This window comes from Podarcis raffonei, chromosome 2 (assembly GCF_027172205.1).
Source record: "Podarcis raffonei isolate rPodRaf1 chromosome 2, rPodRaf1.pri, whole genome shotgun sequence".
Lineage (NCBI taxonomy): Eukaryota > Metazoa > Chordata > Lepidosauria > Squamata > Lacertidae > Podarcis > Podarcis raffonei.
Window position 1 is genome coordinate 32,209,559 of NC_070603.1, and position 21,098 is coordinate 32,230,656.

The 21,098-nt window shown below is 46.0% G+C and overlaps 1 protein-coding gene across 2 annotated transcripts; it reads right to left on the minus strand.

Moving 5' to 3' along the window:
• Positions 1-177: 177 nt before the first annotated feature.
• Positions 178-18,199, minus strand: ARHGDIA (Rho GDP dissociation inhibitor alpha). Of its 2 annotated transcripts, XM_053375645.1 has the most exons (7): positions 18,077-18,159; positions 11,090-11,234; positions 4,458-4,662; positions 3,401-3,484; positions 2,322-2,398; positions 2,139-2,202; positions 178-1,790 (listed from the first exon to the last, which is right to left on the minus strand). In XM_053375645.1, the coding sequence occupies exons 3-7, from the start codon at positions 4,645-4,647 to the stop codon at positions 1,591-1,593; spliced, it is 615 nt and encodes a 204-aa protein (XP_053231620.1). In that variant the 5' UTR covers positions 4,648-4,662; positions 11,090-11,234; positions 18,077-18,159; the 3' UTR covers positions 178-1,590. The 2 variants fall into 2 exon arrangements, with proteins under 2 accessions (XP_053231620.1, XP_053231619.1); XM_053375644.1 differs by lacking the exon at positions 11,090-11,234 and having other exon boundaries at positions 18,077-18,199.
• Between the last annotated feature and the right edge of the window lie 2,899 nt (positions 18,200-21,098).

Genomic DNA, 21,098 nt, shown 5'->3' on the forward strand with positions numbered 1-21,098 from the left:
TGTTGAACTCCCTGCTCCCATCAGTCCAGCCAGCATTAAGCAAGGGTCAGGGATGGATGGGTGTTGTAGTCCAGCAACATCTGGAGGCCTTGGATGTTTGAGCCCCATTTCCCCCTACCACACACCCACTGCTCACAGCAAGCTTGGAAGAACTTCGACGAGGAGGCGAAAACCATGTCAGTTTCAAGATTTTATTTTACCGTCAGAAAAGGGGAAGCTGATGATTCCAAATCTGTTACTCCAGATCTTTAGATTTACAGACAAAAACGCATCAAATCAATTTAACCCAAAAAAAAAAAATTCCTGCAAGGGACGGAGTGGGGAAGAGGAGTCGGGGGCAGAGACGTAGCTATGAAAGAGAACCGCGCACACACACGCTTGGTCCCAGTTCTAACACAAGTTTGGGACTCGCAATAGCCCCGCTGAGTTGGGCTGCTGAGCTGGAACGTGCCCACCTGACAAAACAGAGAGCAGGCCCTGCGAGGCCTCCTCTTTCCACGCCAGTGGGGTTTCTACTGGGGGGGGGGCTGTCCGGGCATCATGAAGGAGAAGCATCTAATCAAGGCAATAATAAATACTGACAGGCCAGGCACATGATTTCAAAGGCAGAACAGATACATAAGGCATTCACTGCTCTCGAATATTTGTCCATAGCAAGCTCTTTTGTTCGGATCAGGTGAGGAGCAGCTGAGCTGGGCCAATCCTTCTTCCAGCCCTGAAACCCAGGGACTGCCCTGGGACTGCAGGCCTTTGCAGCCAGTTTAGGTGTGACAGAACTAAGATGGAGATGACAGTGGCACTCGTAACTTCCACGCCCACCAACAGGCCCCACCTCCCTAGCTGGAAGCAAGCGCTTCTCTGGCCACAGGGAGCCTGTAAGGGGTAGCAGCTTAAGCCCTTGAGACATCAGCCTCAGCAGGGGGGTGGTCTGGCCAGAAGATGCAAAATTAGGAGGAGGGAGGGGTATGTGTTGGGGGACAGGACAGGAGCACATATAAAAAGTGTAACAAGGTCGGGGGGGCCCCTCCCTGGAGGATGTATGTTACACACATTAAGGCATCATGGTTACAGGAAACCATCACAAATGGAAAGCCAACCCATGTCTCCGGAGGAGAAGGGGCAGGCCATGAACATGATTGAGCCTGGAAACAATTGGGGAGGGACAGGGGGGGCAGCAGGCAGTTCCCAGCTCTGCATGGAATCGATTCCTCAGCACCTTGCCCATCACCCAGAGACAGGAGTGCCTCCGAATCCTCTCCCCTGCAGGCAGGAATGTTGCTTCCCCTTCAGCACCTGCCTGAAATGTATTCAAAGTGGGTCAGAAGCAGCAGACCTCGTAATCGGGAGGCCAGAGAAAGGAGAAGGAGCACTTCCACCTCTGCGCTTGGGCCAGACACTGCAGGTTTGGTCAATTTCTTTCAGTGATTCTTGGGAGGAAATATGTGGGGCGCTGAGCCAAAAGGTCTTCCTGATGAGCTTAAGAATGGGGAAGGGGGAAGGGTATCCAATGCCAGCACTTTGGTACAGGGTGGGGGGGTTTTCTACTGTAGCCGCTGTCTGAGCAACTCTCAGGATTTGGCTAGGGAAGGGCTAATCCTTCCACTCCTTCTTGATGTTCAGGTTCCACTCCCAGGAAAGGTGGTCTGTCTTGTCGTCGTCTGTAAATTTGGATCGGATGTTGTAGCTGCCCCGAGCCAGCATGCCCTTGGGGGCTTCCTCCATGGGGGTCAGGAACTCGTAGTCCTCGGCACGTGGCCCGTAGCTCCCAACCATGTAGTCAGTCTTGTCAACTAGAAGGAGAAAAAACACAGACACAATACGTGAACCGGAATATCTGAAATACGCCCATGACTCTCCAAAGAGTTTTTGTGGGGAGAGGGAAGAGCCAGCCTTCCAAAGCCATTGGAATCGCTCGCTACTGCCGCCTGCATGGTCGGCATTCAAGCGGAAGCAACGCATCCTCGGTATCAGCTCAAACACCAAGTTCTACTTTTATTGAGGTAATGTTTCAAACTAAAAGTTGATAGAACGCCTCTGAAAAACCATTGCAAAGCCCCCCCCCCTTTTGCTCCGTAAAAAGCAAATGAAAGGTATGGGATCCACTGCACATGACCCCCCCCCCACTCCTTGACACTTACTTTTTACTCCTTTCCTGAATGTGTGCTGAATATACTTCAACCCCGAAACAATCTCTTTGTGCACCTAAATAGACAGAGAATTCCATTAGCCAACATGCACTTTTCTCTGACACACAAAATCCTAAAGGCCAGAGCAATGTGCTTAGCGAACCGAAGGCTGACCAATATGACAAAAGACCTCACCCGAAAGGAGATTTTTAGCTGGTATTCAACACCTTCCTTCAGCACAAAGCACTGCTTCTTGAAACTCTCCAGGTCACCTGAATAGCAAGGAGAAGGCAGGAATCAAAGACATGCAAACTTTCCACTGAGAGTTTTAAAGCAAAGAGAAGCAGATTGATTTCTATGTACTATTAGCATATAAAGCCCTTAACAACTTGGGACCAGTTTACCTACGAGATCCCTTTCCTCCACATGTGTCCATTTGATTACTTAGGATTGGCACCACATAATACCCGTTCCTCATTTTTAAGAACTTGATTATTTAGTGTGGCAGCACCTGCCCTTTGGAACTCCCTGCCTATTGAGGTCAAGAAGTTGCCTTCACTGTACTCTTTCAGACAATCCAAAGGCATGTATACTAGGCCATTTTGCAGGCTATTCAGCTGGCACTGCAGCACTCAGTAAAATGGCTGGGTTTGCATCAAGTCCTACTGTAGTCTAATATTTCCTTCTTTCCAAAAAGAAAGAAAAAGAGAATTGTGCATTCAGGTCCAGATTGGTTTTCCCTCTGGGAACCTGCTTATTCCAGCTGGCAGCTCTGCTACAACTCTGCAAACTGCACTCTCTCCTAGACAAAGTCTTTCCCAGAATGCAAAGGTGCAGATGTGAAATGAGGCATATGCCTTTGCTGGGAGACTGCTCTACCACTGGACCAGTAGGCGGTCTGAACAGCGAAATATAAATTTGGCTGCTCTGAAACTAAGACTTAGTCTATCTCATGGATCAATGCTGAGCCCTAACATGACTTTAACACAAGCCTATTCTGTAATAGGCAAGACGAGCCTTAAACCACATCACAGCAGCAACTGTGCAGGGAAAACTCTCTTCAAATGGCTCTCAGATCTGGCAATGACCTCTTCTCTACAAAACTGGGTGCAAAGCAAATGCTATAGGGCGAAACTCTGTGTAGTAGTAGATGTTTGTATAGGGCTGGCTATCTGCAGTGAGAATGCAATGCATTGAGATTGAAAGATCCTATGGTGAGCCAGGCTAGCCTACCTGTACAGGACTGATCATATATTCTGACCTAACCCACTCACCTGTGAGGTCCAACTCCAAGGGTCCAGGAGCAGTAGCGCAGACCAAAGTCAGTTTTGTTACCACCACGTTTGGAGTACTGGGATCTGAAAGAGAAGTTGAGGCATAAATACCAGAGGGTAAGCAGACCAGCCCTTAAGTATCTCATTTGATAGCTGCAGGCATGGGCTGCAGAGCAGAGAAGCAAAAAAGCATGGCAAGTATGGATCCACCAATGTACTGCGCAGCAGTCAACAAACCTGCAACCTGGTGAGCCTTTGGGTTGTATCCAATTCAATTCTCCCATTAAGGACCTCTGCCTGTGCAATTGGGCTTGTTCTCCTTCCTTTCTCCCCATGCACCTCCATTCTGGGTTTTCCACCACCACCACCACCACCACCACCACCACCTCTGCTGAGCAAATTTGGGGAGAGTGAAGGGAAGTCTTATCGTGCAGGCCAAAGTCCTTGTGCTAACAGGTCAACTTCATTGGATACAACCCTTTGTGTCTTCACTTTAAGATAAGTTTACTTAATGTTCTCTTCACAATTGGACTGTACTGAAAGCCACAAAGTGGATCCCAAAACTGAGATTAAGAGGAAAGCTTTGTGCCTTTAACTCTTCTGGTTCCCTGGTCCTTATAGTTTCTCACCCCCTACTCACCTACCAGTACTTATTCCCCATCATTTCAGGTGCTCCCAAAAAAGTAATTAGCAGTGTGTGTGTTAGAGAGAGAGAGAGAGACAGACAGACAGACAGAGAGACAAGAGAAGGCTTACACAAGTTTACTCCTGACTTAGTTCTGCTTACAAACCTGTAGAGTTTATTCAAAGTCTAAAGTTCCAGTTTGCAGAGACAATTCCCCCCTCCAAGACCATGGATTTCAGGACTGGGCAACTCCCAAGCTTCTTTCCTCAGGACCTCAGCTCTTGGCTTAGACCAGATGGTTTCCACACCACATCCAAAAGGAAGAGGGCCAAATACTTTTGGAGAAGCATGCATGTGTGAGAAAACAGGGCAGGTTTCAGAAGGCCTGCTTCCCTCACACAGTAGGCCCAAGTACGTCCTCCAGGGACTCACCGACAGCGATGGCAACATTTCCCAACAGGGCCTCCTTGTACTTGCGTAAACTCTCATCATCCTTGTCCAGTTCCTGAATCTCCTGGATGCTCTTCTGGGCAGGGGGCTTGTAGTTGACAGAGTGCTCGTCCTCCTCATTTTCAGCTGCAATCTGGGCCAGCTGTTCGGGGGTAGGCTCTTGTTCAGCCATTTCTGCAACTATGACCTATGGGGGGGGGGGAGGAGAGAAGGAAGGGACACAAACAAGCACATTAGCTACGGCAACTTGGCTGGAAACGGCAATGTCTGCAAGGGGAAAACCCTTGCCAAAGCTCAAGGAAATTCCCCAGGTGCTGTAATCCTTTAACTTTCTGAGATTTTTGTTTTTGTGCACAGAATTCCTGAAGGAATTAAAGGAGCAGAGACTGAGGTTCCTAGCTGATATGCTCCCCTCCTCCTCCTCAAAAGAGGCACCACAGGATGTGAACCTTTGCACTTTGCCCCCTGCTGCTGAAGTTAAAGAGCTTCATTGCCAGATAGATGTTCTGTTCCACCTCACTCAGGAGCTGGAAGGAAGGGAATCAACCGAGTGACAAGCTTGCTGCTCCACCCTAGTCTTTATCACTGCATGCTAGCTCCATTAGCCAAATTCTGCCCCATATAAGCCAATGGCCCCCCAACTCACACAGCAGGCAGGCTAGGGTTGGCAGCACCTGCTGCCCGTCTGAAAGAGAAATGAAGCCAACGCTAGACAAAGCCAGCGAAGGTGGCTGCTGCTATTGGCTGGGGTGGGCAGGCAGAGGGAGCAGTCATGGAGTGAGGTGGGGTAAGCTTCCTCCAGGCTCTCTCAGGACAGCGAATAGGAAGCTATTACGGTAACCATGGTTAAAGGAGCCTGCTCTCATTATAAAACCCGGTTCAGACACTCCCAACTCCTCCGCAGGCTACAAAAAGCCCTTTGAAGTTGCAACTCATCCCAGGGGGCTCCCTGGAAAGGTTAGAAATGATCTGAGGTGGTGTTCTCAAGCAACAGGGTTTCAAAGGCCTTGGAATTTTCCTTTTGTGCTGTTGGCAACCAGCAAGCTCGGGCCGCTTGTCTTTTTTAAATAAAAAAAATGGTGGTTCAGGGGAAGTAGCTGTTCCGCTGCCACCAATTTTCTTCCTCTTGTGCCTCTCCTCTCCTCGGATTCACTTTGCATAAATATGCAGAGGTCAGAACAAGGGCTAAAATCACGCCAACAGCCACTACGCAGATGCTAAAAGGACCCAATGAGGGGAGAGTGGAGCGCACTTGAAACCTGGAACAAACTCCACACTAACCAAACTGATTAGTTGTGGACGGCCTGTTGCTTCCAAAGTACAATCTCCTTTGAATAGCGTGACCAAGGCCCTGAGGAGCTGTGACAAACAATAAGTTGAAGTGAAGCCAGGTCTTTTGTCTCAAAGCATCACAAACGGGAAAAGAGCATCAGGATGCCAGATGAATCCTGCTAAACACTTTAAAAAAAACAAAAAACTTTGGCACTTTATTACGAAATTTTATTGGGTAACAAGGCAGAAAACAATATACTCCCCCCCAACCCAGTGAGCTTTCAAAGGTCTTCTCTGCTCATAAAAAGAAGAAGAAAAGTTTGGATTTGATATCCCGCCTTTCACTCCCTTTAAGGAGTCTAAAAGTGGCTAACAATCTCCTTTCCCTTCCTCCCCCACAACAAACACTCTGTGAGGTGAGTGGGGCTGAGAGACTTCAGAGAAGTGTGACTGGCCCAAGGTCACCCAGCAGCTGCATGTGGAGGAGCGGAGACACGAACCCGGTTCCCCAGATTACGAGTCCACCGCTCTTAACCACTACACCACACTGGCTTATAATGCAGCGGACATTGGGTCTATCTAGTTCAGGGCAGCCTACACTGACTGGAAGCAGCTCTGCAGGGTTTTTAAGCCTGCGGTCTTCCCCAGCTCTGCTATGGAGATGAGTCAGGGACTTTTTGCATGTTCTCCACCACTGAGATATGGCTCTCGAGTCTAGCCCAGCCCCCAACTGTGCTCTGGGGGGTCTAAAGTTTGTGTACCTCCAAATTTCAGGACCACTAAAAGACCAGACACCTGGCTGTAGGAACTGCCTCAACAACAGCAGCTTTTGCTACTTAGTCCTCTTTGAGTCCTTGCCTTACTTAGTCCTTGCCTGCACCTGCAGGGCTTGGATGAAGCAGCAAATCTCAAACCGGGCAAAAGTATGCCAAAGTCAATCAAAACTGTACAGTCATACCTTGGATCCCAAACGCTTTGGTACTCGGACGTTTTGGCTCCCGAACACCACAAACCCAAAGGGAGTGTTCCGGTTTGCGAACGTTCTTTGGAACCCAAACGTCCAGTACAGCTTCCTGCAGCCAAGCAGAAACCATGCTTTGGTTTCCAACGTTTTGGAAATCAACTTCCAGAACAGATTTTGTTCAACTTCCAAGGTACGACTGTATTTCAATTTTCAGGAAGATTTCTCTGCCCTTGTATTTGATGGAGAACAAATGAAAATGGGGGCAGAAATGTTTTTTCACTAATTATTCAATCAGGTAACTGACAGCAGTTCTGGAAGGGATTTGTTCATGTGGCTTACAATGCATCTGATGTTTTATGATGTCATAATACGATGTCATAATAATTTTTCTAACCTTGGCACAAGCAGTGTTAGAAACTAAAATATATAAGCTAGGTGCCATACGGCTCCTTAAACCAAGGTTACAGTTGCCAAAACGGAATGTCTAGTTGACATTTTTGGGGCATGACAGCTCTAAAGTCTTATTTTTCAAACGACAGACTGACTGTGATTGATTATTAGTTAAACATCTGGCTAGTTCGGATTACATTCTTGAGCTAGGTTAGGAGCTTTGTGAACTTACAAGAAGGAAAACACTTTATTTAGAGACAGTCCAGATATATATTGGCGTAATCCTACCTCTTTTTCTTAATGGTGACATGGACCATTCATAACATATGAACATTATTCACAACTGTGAGCAGGGTAAGTGAAGACAATCTACAACAAATTAACTATAATGTCGTTCACTGCTCCTGTTCACGTTGTAGAGAAAACATTTCGGTTCCTGAAATTCATTCTGATTGTGCAGATAAAATATAACCAATAGAATTGTACAGGATGGGGTATTAGTATGTGAAAACAGTCAAGATCCAAGGATCCCCACGTGTGCACCTCCAGATGGTGATGTCAAGCGCCATCCTGTCACTCAGGCATCTTCACTTGGTTGCAAGTGGCCGACAATCAGATGCAAAATGCACCTGGCAAATTTTGTACAATGGCCACAAGTCTCCTTGCTTATCCTGCTGAAACAGATATTAACACAGCTACCTCTCTAGAAAATGAAGCTTATGGGTTGTTGTTGTTTTTAACAATTAAGAGTAGAAATGCCAGGATTTCGATCAACTAACAAGGACTCAGCACAGCTGGAACAACTTTTTATTGGAAGGAAGAACTCCACAAAGATGGCTAAATGTGCAAAACTGTATCCTCTATCAACTGGGAAAGTACAACACATCACATAGGATGATCTGTGGCTTCCATCCGCAAGCATGCACAACTCTCAAAGGGGAAGGCAGACGTGGAAGGAACACTCCAAAGGGCAAACTGCATCCATCAGAAAACTCAACTATATTTGTAACATAGGCTGCTTCTGCACCAGACATATAAAGTATGGTTACACCACCTTAACATTTGGTCCTTCCTACAAAGGGCTCTGGGAACTACAGTTTGTTTAGGATGCTGAGAGCTGCTTTCTTCCTTTGCAGAGGTATAATACTCACAACTTCCTGAGAAGAGGGACTGGCTGTTAAACCACTCTGGGAATTGTAACTCTGGTTCCCAGGGTTCTTTGGAAGAAGCCATATAAAAGATGTTTAGTATGGTGCAGATGTGGCCTCCGTGACTATCTCTATGTCTTCAGTATAAAGAAACGCTTGCTTCTCCATAGCAAGTCTCCTCGATTTAAGCTTCTTTCAAAGAGGCTGATGTAGTTGTTCTACCTGAGTCCTTGAAAAGGCGCAAGTACTGATTTAGGGAGGCTAGGTATTACATGGACACAAACAAGTGCTCCAAACTTCTCATAAACACTGACATTTGCTGAGATACATGTGTTGTGAAAGGGCAGGGCTTCAATCTTTTTACTAGAGCAGTCTTAACTACTACTACGATTTAAAGTTGACTGAACAAACACACTGACCCCTCACCTTTCACAGGGGAGAGAGAGAGTCAAAAGGCAGAGATTTCCAAGATACCAGGCAGCCAATACAAACAGCCTTCTTCATAAATATTCAGTAGCAAGGCATCGGCCAACATGTTCCTAAGCCAAGACAACTATGTTGAAATGAGCAACTAGGCACACCCCACTTCAGAAGCTGTGTTAGAAACTCAGATATATAAGCTAGGCACCAAGTGGCTCCTTAAACCAAGGTAGCAAAATTCACCCGGAGCCTGTCTAATTTTGAACACTGTTCACAAAACCAAGGATAAGGAATGGGAAATGACCTTGGGCAGTTACCGTATTTTTTGCACCATAACACTCACTTTTTTCCTCCTAAAGAGTAAGGGGAAATGTCTGTGCATGTTATGGAGGGAATGCCTACGGGTGGCATGCCTACGGATTTTCCTCCTCTAAAAACTATGTGCGTGTTATGGTCGGGTGCGTGTTATAGAGCGAAAAATACGGTACCTTCCAGAGGAGGAACACCAGCCCAAATTGCCCCTGTCCCTCCTTGCATCATAGAACTGCAAAACATACTTCAGCAATCTTCAAAAAAATTCCAGGAACTGAGGGAGACCTTCCTTGGAATAAAAGGTGTAGGAAAAACTACAGTGGTTCCTCAGGTTACATACGCTTCAGGTTACATACACTTCAGGTTACAGACTCCACTAACCCAGAAATATTACCTCGGGTTAAGAACTTTGCTTCAGGATGAGAACAGAAATCGTGGCGGCAGCAGGAGGCCCCATTAGCTAAAGTGGTGCTTCAGGTTAAGAACAGTTTCAGGTTAAGAACAGACCCCAAAACGAATTAAGTTCTTAACCTGAGGTACCACTGTATACCGGGGAAGGGGAGTTGTGTGTAATCTGAAGGCTACACAGAAAAAAGCAGTTGTCTGCCCCCGCCTTGGGAGTTGTTTTCTTGTGTGTACACAGGGTCCTCAAGGGGGGAAGCTGTTGGCGAGAAGCATTTTCCTCACTCCAGCTGGAGTGCCCCTTTAAGGCACAGCGGCTGGCTGTCAGGACTGGAAGTATAAAATGATGAAGCCCTGCCCTACCACTGGAAAGCAGAAATGCCCCTCCCCTTCCAATCAGGAAGCTGGCTCGCTCCCCAAGGGTGTGACCACATGCCTTAGACGTTACTGAAGAGCTGCTGCCACTGGCACAGCTCAGCTGCTTTCCTATGTGGGTTAGGCCCACTTACAGGCTTCTGCCTACATCCCACTTCTTTTCCCCTAAAGGCAGCCAAGAAGCAATTTATTGGGGGGGGGGGGAGAGAGAGACTATCAGAAGTACCTATTATACCACCCACGCTAGCATCATGCAGTCCCAAGTTGTGCTGCTAGGCTCACTGTTGTCCCTGTTTCCACCCCAACCCCGTTAAAAGCAGCTAGTAGGATTCATGTGCAGTCTCATGAAAAATTCCCTGCCATACACAAACACAGCCACACACCACCTCCAATCCTGGAACCGACATCCACATTACAAGTATTGCTGCAGAGCGAGAACCTTGCCATCTTTTATGCACCCCAGAAACTAAGTGAAGTACACAGCAATAGCAGCAATTATGAAATACAGGGATCGGGGCAATACACACTGAAGTAACCTTGTTAATAAACCCACAAGCCTACAAAAAAATGTTAATAGCATGTGGGTGTCTTCCCTCCTCTGGCAGTCCAAGCGGCTTTTGTAATGGGCACAGAAGAGGGATGTTGTGACTCTCCCATTCACTTGCCTGCATGCAATTCCTTGTTGCCTACAACTACCCAATTAATGCAAGGCTGCACTACAGAAAAGAGTCAGGCAGACAATGGGTCCACTTGGAGAGAGACACCATCGAAAACATCCCCACAACAGCATACCCATTTCTCCAAAACAAACTGAAGAAAATCCCCACAACACAGGTTCACACAGAAGAAAAAAGTAGGCAAACTATCCCAATGACCATTAACCCCCCCTGGCCCATCACCCACATATTACAACACGCAGCACAAAACCTCCAGATAAAAACCTGGCACTGTCTAAAAGACTTCTATGAAAACGACAAACCCATACCAAAACAAGAAATACAAGCCAAACTAGGGGACACGGAAATACCTTGGCTACCACACCACCAACTACATGCCTTCTTAAACAATCCAGCAGTAAAATCAGCAGCGACTAGGCCCTTGATCAACTTCGAAAACCTTCTCCTGGCAGCAGAGGGACATGGCAAAGGGATGGTATTCACAATATACAAAATACTGCTCCAAAATCCCACGAACTCCCTCAACGCAATCAAAGAGCAATGGGAGCATGACATAGGCTATGAAATTAACTCCACCCAATAGACTAGAATGTGGTCTAAACCTCCCTTTAAATCCGTATCAGCCAAAAGAAGGGAACTCACTCTGAAACTCACCTACAGGTAGTAGTTAACACCACAGAAACTGCTGCTGATACGCCCAGGAACCTCACCAAGATGTTGGAGAGGTTGCACCTCCACAGGCACATACCTCCACATGTGGTGGGAATGCCCTAAAATCCAACCCTTCTGGACAGCAGTCCTACAAGAGATAGGCAAAATAACTAAACAGGTATTAGAACGCACCCCAGAACTGGCGCTACTGAACATCTTCCAAGATCATAATGACCACTCACATACAGAGCTTATATCCTAACCTACTCTCAGCAGTCAGAAGTCTCATAGCCAGACACTGGAGAGGCCTGTCTGGAGTAAACATGGACCAATGGTATCAAATTGTATGAGAAAAGGCCTTACTAGAAAAGCTAACCGAAAAACTGAAACTGACACAGGGACAAATAGAAGAGGATGCCTTCACCCCAGTATGGCTCCCCTTTATCACATACACAGCCCAACAAGACAAGAAGAACCCACTGACAGAATACGAATCAGTCTGGCTTACCCGAGCCAACAAGCCTTCTCCCCACCTCACAAATGCAAACAAACCCCACTGCAGCCAACCATAGCCACCAACCACACCCTGCCCCCCAATACCTCTCACTACCAAGGAAATGTAATAAACAAATAGAAAGAGAACCTACCCAGTTGATTCTGACATAAAACCCCACACATACACTGTATAAAAGAATATAAGCCTCACCACCCCACCCCTCTTCTCCCCAACCTTATACTGTACTCAACGCAATTGTCTCACAACAAATGTAACTGATTTGTAAGAAAGGCAAATCTTTAATTAAAAAAAATTTAAATGGGGGGGGGGAGGAGAAAAGAGTCAGGCAGGAGCTGTCAGAACTGGACTGCATGATTCACCATTCACAAAGCAGCGCAAGCCCAGCAGTGGCACAGAATATGACGATACTTTGCCACCCCTGTCTCGCCGCCCCAGGCCAGAACGTTAATCCTCTAAAGACTTCTGTCAATATAAGGCTGGAAAGCCATTTCAACTGCCAGGACTTCCAGGGAAGGCAGACACCACAGCCTGGCCCCACCACACACAAGGGACTATGCAGTCCTAGAAAGCAGACTTTGCTACCAGTACATGCAGATTTGCTGCAGGCGAAGGGGCCATGCAATTGTAGTATAACAGAGAAGGCTTTGAGGCGGGAGGGCAAGCTCATAGGCCCTTGCCAGGGTGCAGCTTCCCTTCACATCAGGTCACAAAATCCCTGCCTGCATTAAGAGGAGCCGCTTCCAATCAAAGAGGAAGGCCACTTTCTAACCAGCCTCTTAAGCCCCTTCCTTGGAGGAAGGGAGCAGTTTACTAAGGGTCAGCAGGATAAAGACCGCCTAGAGGGAACAAAGGCCCTTTATCGCCATTTCCAGGTGGTAGTCAAAGCAACACCAGCAGATTTGCTTTTAATCATGCTCTCAGACCCTCTGCTCATGAAATCTGCCGCAATGGCTGTGCCTGATACCAGAAATAGCCATTCAAGTTACACTTTCCAGTTTTTCCAAGCACAGCAGAGGGGACCAGTGGCACAAACTCTTGCAAGATTGGTGCCACAGTATCTTAAGCAGCAGAGAGAACGAATTTTGGGTGGGTGGGTGGGGGAGACTCCCATGGAAATCACGCAGCGTTGTTCAAAATCACAGTAAAGTAACTTGTGCTCCAAAGGACTGCCAGGGTTAGGCTGGTACAGCAAGGCCAAGAGTTTTGTACCATTCTAAAGCAGGACTAGGGAACCTGTGGTCCTCAAGACATTGGTGGACAACAACTCCCATCACGTTTAACCACTGAGCATGCTGCCTGGGGCTAATGGGTGTTGGCATCCAACAAGACTTGAAGGACCATCAATTCCTCACTACTGCTTTATGGTGCCATGACGCCTTTTGATTCCAGCAAACAGCTAGGTGCAAGTCACATGAGCGAAAAGCCACATACATAAACTGAAATGCGAGCATCTATGTTTAACTACAGCAAGCTTTGTTTAGCTTCCCCTGTTTGCACCCTGTCTATACTACTAGATCTTTCCATTATCAAACCACAGAATCATATGCAACAAGCTTAGTATTAGAACCTTTTGTACAACCTTAAATCTTCTACAGCAGAGAGCATGGGCAGGGCAATGCCTGTAAGCTTGCAGATACATGCAAATCATGGAATTTGGCATGAAAGCAAAAGCCAAAATGAATTCATTGGAGTTTAAAGCACCAAAAGGTTTTGCTTTTGCTTAAACACAGATTAAACAAACTCAGTTACCCCTCTTGTTGGGTATTCCATTGTTTTAACAGTCATATCAGCACATTAAAAATGTTAAGGATCACCAACAGACCACAATAATATTTAGATACATTGGAACAATTTGTTCATACATGCATGCATAGCCTACACTAGACCATGTAGTGCTAACAGAGTTTAGGTGAAAGTTATGTGTGCATCATTTCAAAATTAGTTCATGTTTTCCACATGAACTACATACACTTATTTTTGGAAAATTATTCTATGCCATCTAGAAGGAACAGGAAATTAAAGATGAAAAGAGCAAAAAAAAAAGAAGGGGGTTATTTTAACGCTATATTTGTGTCCTATATGAACTGGAAAGTGTGCAAACCTAGGAAGAGAAGATGGGTCAGGAAAAGGGGAATTAACTAGCACTGCAGCTTCAAGGACTATTTGAAACACTTCCCGTACTAATATAGAACTGACAAATTATCTAGGAACTGGAGCACCTCTAGACCTAAATATAGCTCTAGAGCAAGCTGGCATCCTCAAGCACCTGAATTTGAGAGCCACTATCATGTTGACATGATTAACTCAGAGGGGTATAATAATCTGAGCCAATTTTGCATCTGAAGATTTCAGGCAACACCTAAAAGTATCTGAGATTAAAAACAGCCAATTAGTAACACAGAAAAGCTTGCCTGCCCTCAAGTGATTAGGGTACTTAACTACATCCGTACGGTCCAATTCCCAATTGCTCTCATAGCAAATGGCTCTATATATTCCCTGCAGCATTAAAATGACCATCTCATTCCTTGGTCAGCACAGACTGACCAATACAACACTGGCTATATCAGTCTGTTACATGCCACCCACTGGTCAGACAATGGGTCAATACAATGGTTCAGGGAGGGGAAACCTGCTTCACACACACTTTCATTCATGGGATAAAATCACTATACTGTACAGAGGAAAGTAAATGTGTAAGCAATCTTTAGTATGAAAGGGTCAAAACTAATGCATTGGGCTCTATTATACAGCTACCATCTTTCAGGAGCAGCAGGGCAGCTTGTTTGCAACTGCCCAGCCGTACTGCTTGCCGGCACTGCTCCCAGTTTCTTTTACTGACAGACCCTCACTACTCATCCAGCCTTTTCACCCTTTGGAGGTTTCTAAAGGGAAGAAGGGGGGCCCAGAGAAGCAAAGACTCAAGGTCTTCCAAGAAAGCACAATCCACATCATTAATCAGACTGCCAGACAGACAGAGGAACATTCAGCACTGCAGGGAAGACACAGGGTTTTGCCACCAGGGAAATTTGCTGCTGATGAGAGGCAAGAACAGAAGCTCCTCACACGAATGGTCCCCAAGGCTGAACCACTAATTCACTTTGGCAGAAGGTTCCATCTGAACGAACTGGAGATCCCATTAGCCTTAGAGCTAATGCACTCTGCTGCAGTGAGGGAGAAAGGGATCAGTGGGGAGTTTGGATTTATCCTTTTTACATGCACAATTGAGCCAGGGGATGCAGGAAGCCATTGATTGCCAGATCATGTAACTCTTGCTGGTTTTGACCACATCTGTTAGCGTTTCGTACAGAATTGAAAAGACTTTGTTGCTAAAACATTCACGGCCTTTAAAGCCGGGAGAACAGCCTGATACAGAACTCTTACACAAACTGGCATTTCATAGCCTCCAAGCATTGGTGAGCTTTGCTTGAGTGTTCTGGAGTTCTCATACTGGTGGAGAATTAGGCAAGACAGACTCTAATCTGCATTTACCCGCTGTGCAACGTTCATTTGCCACGATGTGTTAGCTGATAGTACAAGTTTGCTAAGCTGCAGCATACACAAGCACTCACCATGGAAACAGAGCAGCAAATATTGACCAGAGTAAAGGCATGACAGGAGTCCTGGCTTTTACTGGTACTGCTATAGTGCCAACCTAAAACATTAGGAAGCCCAAAGCCAGCACTGGTGCTGAAAGGTCAGAGTTGTGTGTTAGCTGAGCTCTGAATGCTGGAACTGAGAAAGTGAAGACCAAGCTAGCAGGACCCCTTACAGAATAGCACCACAAGATTGGCAAAGCAGTTGAAGCAATCCAGAGTAAAGTAGGTAGATAGACTGGATAACTTGTAGCACACTGGCAGCTAGATCACTTATCAAAGATCCACTAATCACTGCTTGACTGTAGTCACTGAAATCCTTAAATACAATTCCTTTATTTCACCCACAGCCTGCCGAGAAGAAAAAAAAACCCCATACATTCCCTAAAGCAGAAGAGAGTCATCTTCCTTGCTGAGTTTATTTCATACAGAATGGCTACATCAAGGATAGTTTCTGCTTCCAGCATATTCCTGATGTGGTTCACTGAGCATCAAGACTGACCAGATTTCAGTCCCCCGGGACTCTGACCCAGGGGCCAATCTTGGCATTCTGGACTTCCCCATTTGGACAGTGAGGCCATCTTGGGCAAGCCACTCTTATGTACCTTACCCCACATGAGTAGGGACAGGGCTTAGCCAAAAGGGTGAGGTCTTGTCATAGTCTGCTTAAGCAGCTTCCGAAGTGCCCAACAACCAGCTGGTTGTCAGGAGTCGGAAGCCCTGCACAAAGCAGGATCATCTTCCAACATTGGTTTGCGGTGAAATAAGCTGCTGAAATGAAGTGGGAAGGGAACCTTGCTTTTAGCATCACCTTGCTGCCTGCTAGTTCTCCGGACATCATTTGTGACTGTGAAATGTGGCCTGTAGAGCCAAAAAGGTCCCCACCCTAAACCAAATCTTGGCTGATTAGTTGCAGCCTATAAGAGGAAGCCTACTGTGCAACCAGGATGATTCAGGAAATGTAGCTAAGATTTAGTGCACTCTCAGAAAGGATGCAGACAAAATACATGTTGCATCTAAGCCATTACAGACATAGAATTACTGTTAGAATATTGTTTTACAGCCTTTTTTGTAATTTATATTCTTATAACTGTTTGCAGGACTGAGAAGTTGGCACTAGATTTACACACACCTTACAGATAAGGTATGACTAACTTGTGCAGATAACATTGTGTCTCCCACTTTCAACACCTCTGTTACTAGTGGACGCTTAGACAACAGAACACTCCGTAACAACAGAGTCCAGGTCTGTGGGTCATCTCTAGGTCCAGCATCTCTAGGTCTTTCCAGAAGACTGCTAGAAAAATAGATCAGCCATTTTACCCCGAAAACATTTTATCAGCATAATTAATCCAATGCCAAAAAGTGATACAGCCCTACCTATGGCAACAAAGCCCCACAAATGTATAGTGGTCAAATTAATCCTCTGTATCCAGTGACTTTTAGCCACAAATATGATCATGCTGCCATAAATACGTACCCTATTATCAATCACATTTTGCTATGGAATTAACATTAGCTGCATAGCATGCTGTTGGTCCATAGGATATGCACTTCATCCACATCTCAATGTGCATGCAATTAGTCCCAATGTTTCAATCCAACCCCTTTGTAAGGTTCTATAAGCAGAGCCAACATGAAGCATATACTATGGAGAGAACAGGCTCAAATAAAGGTTTTGTTAATAAAACAGTTTGAGTAGTGACCCTCTTTAGTGATTGCAGTATGAACGATCACCCACACCAGGGCTTAATATAAAAAGGAGAGATGCTCTTCAAGCCTGTAGAGTGTTCACATTAAGACTGCTGAGCTAGAACTCCCATCAGCCCTAAGCAGCATGGTCAGTGATGACAGGAGCCCAACAACACCTGGATAGCACCACACTGGCTTCCTCTGTGCTAAACCTAGAAACAGAAATATATCAACTCAGTCATGGATGAAATGGTACTCTCTGTACAACACTGAGCCCCCCTTACTCCAGGGGGGAAACCAGTGTCAAAATGCCAAGTTTTAGCTCAAATAAAGCCTTGAGCCATACTCAAGCTCAACCATACTCTCTCATACAGCAACTTTCTGAAAGGCCTTGTGTGAAATTTCATGTCATGATACACTGAGCAGGCACTTAGAAAAATAACATTAACACACACTTGCTGCAGGCTTGACTTGAAGGAAATTGCTGAGGAAAAAATAAGAGCTCCTATGGAGGAAAGACCAGGAAGTTGTGAAGGCCAGCAACGCCTACCCAAGCAGCTATAGAGCAGGTAGAGATACACTTTACGCCTATTCCAACAAAACAGACAAAGAAACAAAAGCAGTTTATAATGGGAACTGGTCACTTATTATAAAGAAAGGCAGGAACAAGAAATCTGGGTATGAACAGAGTAAAAAAAGATCCAGGATTAGCAATCAGAAAGGGAGGTTTATTCCCTCCCGCACCCTATGCCAGCAGGTGCCTTCATGGCAGCACTAACAGGCACGGGAGACTATTAAGCGATGGAAATAAATTTAACTTGATCTAAGTGATAGCAGAATAAGGAGGAGAGGAAGTCAGCTGCAGAGCTCAATGGACGGCACGCCAACCGAGATATTAACGGGAGCGCGCAGAGGTCGCCCATTCATAACGCAAACCGGCCCTGAGGGGTGCGACTCCCACAAGGGCGGAAGGGAAACCATAAAACCGCCCCGGAGAGGCGACGGCGAGCAGAAACGGCGGACGACCATCACCGCCAAAGCGAAAGGAGGGTGGGGTGAAGAAGCCGGATGGGGCGGGGGAGGAATACGGGAGAAAAGGAGGCTCCCAGGCACTGCAGCAGCAGCCCGCCCCCAACCCCAGAAGTCCCGACCTCAGCCGCAGCCCCCTTGCCCAGCGCCGGCCTCTACCTTGCGCCGGTGCCGCTGCTCCTGCTATTTCTGCCGCCACCGGTGACAAACGCCGCCCGCCACCGCCCAGATCCACCCCGCGCGCGCCCCCGCCCCCACACTTCCGCGATGCTCCCTTGGCGTCACTTCCTTCCACCGGCAGGCAGGCTATCCCGGCTGCCACCCGCCCTCCGTGGAGACGTCACGTCCGGTGAGCGGGCCGCGCATTGGCTTCCAAAGCGGAGGCGGGAAAAGGGAGCCGAGCCCGATCATAGAGAGAGCGCCCCAACGCCTAGAGTATCCACATATATAGAGATAGGGAGACGCGAAAAGAGGGCGGGGGAAAATTCCCCTTTACCCCGCCCGGCGGCCATCTTGGGGATGGGAATGGCGGACTTTTGTCTCCTGTGCGCCGGGCGGATGACGCTCTTCCATTGTGTGGAGAGAAGGAAGTCCAGGCTTTAGGGTCCGAGGCCTTTTCTTCCAGCGCTGGAGGAAGGCAGAAGAGGAGGAGGAGGAAGGGGGCGGTGGCGAGGGGACTGTGAGCGGAAGGCTTCCTCCTCTTCACTGCCATCAGGTTTTTGCAGCAGCGGCAAACGTTGAGTTCCCTCATCCACACCACGTTAAGTGACCATCGCACCCTTCCTTTGTTCCTCCTATACATTTACAGCTAACATGAATTGTTTTTGCCACCTCCCCACAGCCTGGCTTTTAAATATTATGCCCGAATTGCCCCCACCCCATTCCTTCCCCCGTCCTTGTTTGGCGAGCCTCGCTTCCTCATACACGTAAGTATATTTAGGATTTTAGCGGTAAACACGGGTCATCTCAGCAGAGGATTACTTCTCACCGCCATCAGATAAAAACTTTAAATTGTTTCACGCGGAATTGACGTGCAAGAATACGAGACACGGATTTGGAAATGCCGTTCAGCTTTTTGGGTAAACACATAAGAACGGACCACTGAACAGTTAGGAACTATTAGGCATAAGCAACTCTTAACGCTTTCTTAAATACAGCCTGCGTTTATGAAGGCACGATCCATTCCAGCGAGTGTTGGGCACAAACAGAGAACACAGAACTACTGCCCGATTAAACTATGCCAATAGATTTTTATTAATTTGCACTACGTGAACTGTGTGCCCGCCCATAAACAAGTCCAAATTAGGCAATAGCCTACCACCTCATTAAATTTGTTTTTCAAGGAACAACAAACTTAATCCCTATGGTATTTAAAATACTGTAATCCTAACAAAATGTAGTTCTTGCAGCTACTAAAACGTAGTGTAGCACAGTGGTGCTCTATAGATGTTTAGCTGCAACTTTAAAATGTACCTGGAAAGGGCAGTAACTCTTTGCTAAGTATGCACATGTGCAGCATGTATTAAAACAATTGTTAAGTACCTTATATTCCCTATTAATTCTGTAGTGTGGTGCTTTCCTCCATTGCCCTTTAGTAGCTTAGCATTTTGCTAAACAGAACCAAAATGGAGTTAAGGGTTAAGAATCTCAAAAAAGCTGGTACTATTCTGAAATGAGAAACTAGTCTTTTATAAAATGAGTATAATTTAAGCAAACGTTCTACTATACACACACAACAGTCCTCATTAAATGGGATGCAGGGAACTGATGTATATAAAGTTTTTTGTATATAAAGTTCTTTTTTTAAAAAAAATAGCCTCGTTGCAATTGAGCATTAATGTTCTAGGCAGGGTATAAGTTCAACTAGCTATGAATACAAAACAGAATGCACCCAAGTATCTGGAAATAAGTTGAAAACTTGTTCTTAAAAATATAGTTAACACAACCTTCTATGACTATCTGAATTTTGTACAGAAAACAGTTATTTTTCCTCATTACCTTAAATCAGGAATGGCTAACTATGACTACTGGTCATGTTGGTTCTGGTTAGATAAGGAGCTGAGAGTTCAAAATCGGGAAGGTTACTAGTCCCCCCCCCCTTCCAGTCATATTTTCTACACATCCATCATCACTGCATGCCTTAACTTAGCCAATGTCAGGTTTTCTCAACTGAAATTTTCACCCAGTATTTAGTATCATAATAGGTATTTATGGAGATTTGTTTGATCTTGACAATTTGTTGCACATAATTAATGACAGATCACAATGTCTAGCAAGTATCTACACTTCTTGTATGCAAAGCTTTCCCCCTTTTGGTTTTGTTAAATGTTTTTCCTAGAAATGTAAAGATCAAAGATACTTCTGTAATTTTGGTACTGTTTCAGATTGATGCATTCCTACTCTCACCTTCAGCTTTAGGAAGCTGTGGTGCTTAAGTGAAAGTGTGCCAAAAACCATGAAGACACCAATTCTTTCATATCCAAAGCTGATAACTGGTGGGGAGAGAGAAACCTGTATCCTTGGGTGGTGGTACTGGCACAATGTCTCTATGAATGGCTTGAAGTTAATGCCCACCAAACATAGAAGATAAAGATCCCCTTCACCCCACCACAATATTACAATATGTTCTCTGCCTTCCGATCCCACAAGACCTGGAAATGACTACAGTATATTATAACCCACTATATCAGTAGTGAAAAAAGACCATAATAAATGCCACCAAACAGAGGTACTTGAAATAAGAATTCAATAGGGAATTGCAAGTTGAAAGACTAAATCTTTACTTGGCATGTTGGAGTCACTGAGTTTTCACAGCAACTTATTTTACAGTAAAAATACTGAGGTGGGACCAGCACTGAACTTTGGAATCAAGTGTTAAATACAAAAACGACTTTAACAAGAAATTTACTCCCTCTCATGACCACTAAGGGTGGAGCTTTTTCACTGGAGACCACCATCCTCTCCTTGCAAAAGCAGTCACACCGGTTGGCTTTAGCACAGACGAAGAAGAGTCAGCACACAGGAGATGGGGAATATACAGTTTACAAGCCCATACGGAGGCAGAGTGGAGAGAGACCTGAGAGAACAGAATCCCTCCCCTTAGGAAGGGCAATCAGCACCAACTCTTTTGCTAGGGGCCTACAGCCAGACACCTGCTCCTCTACCCGTCTTGGCTTCTGCA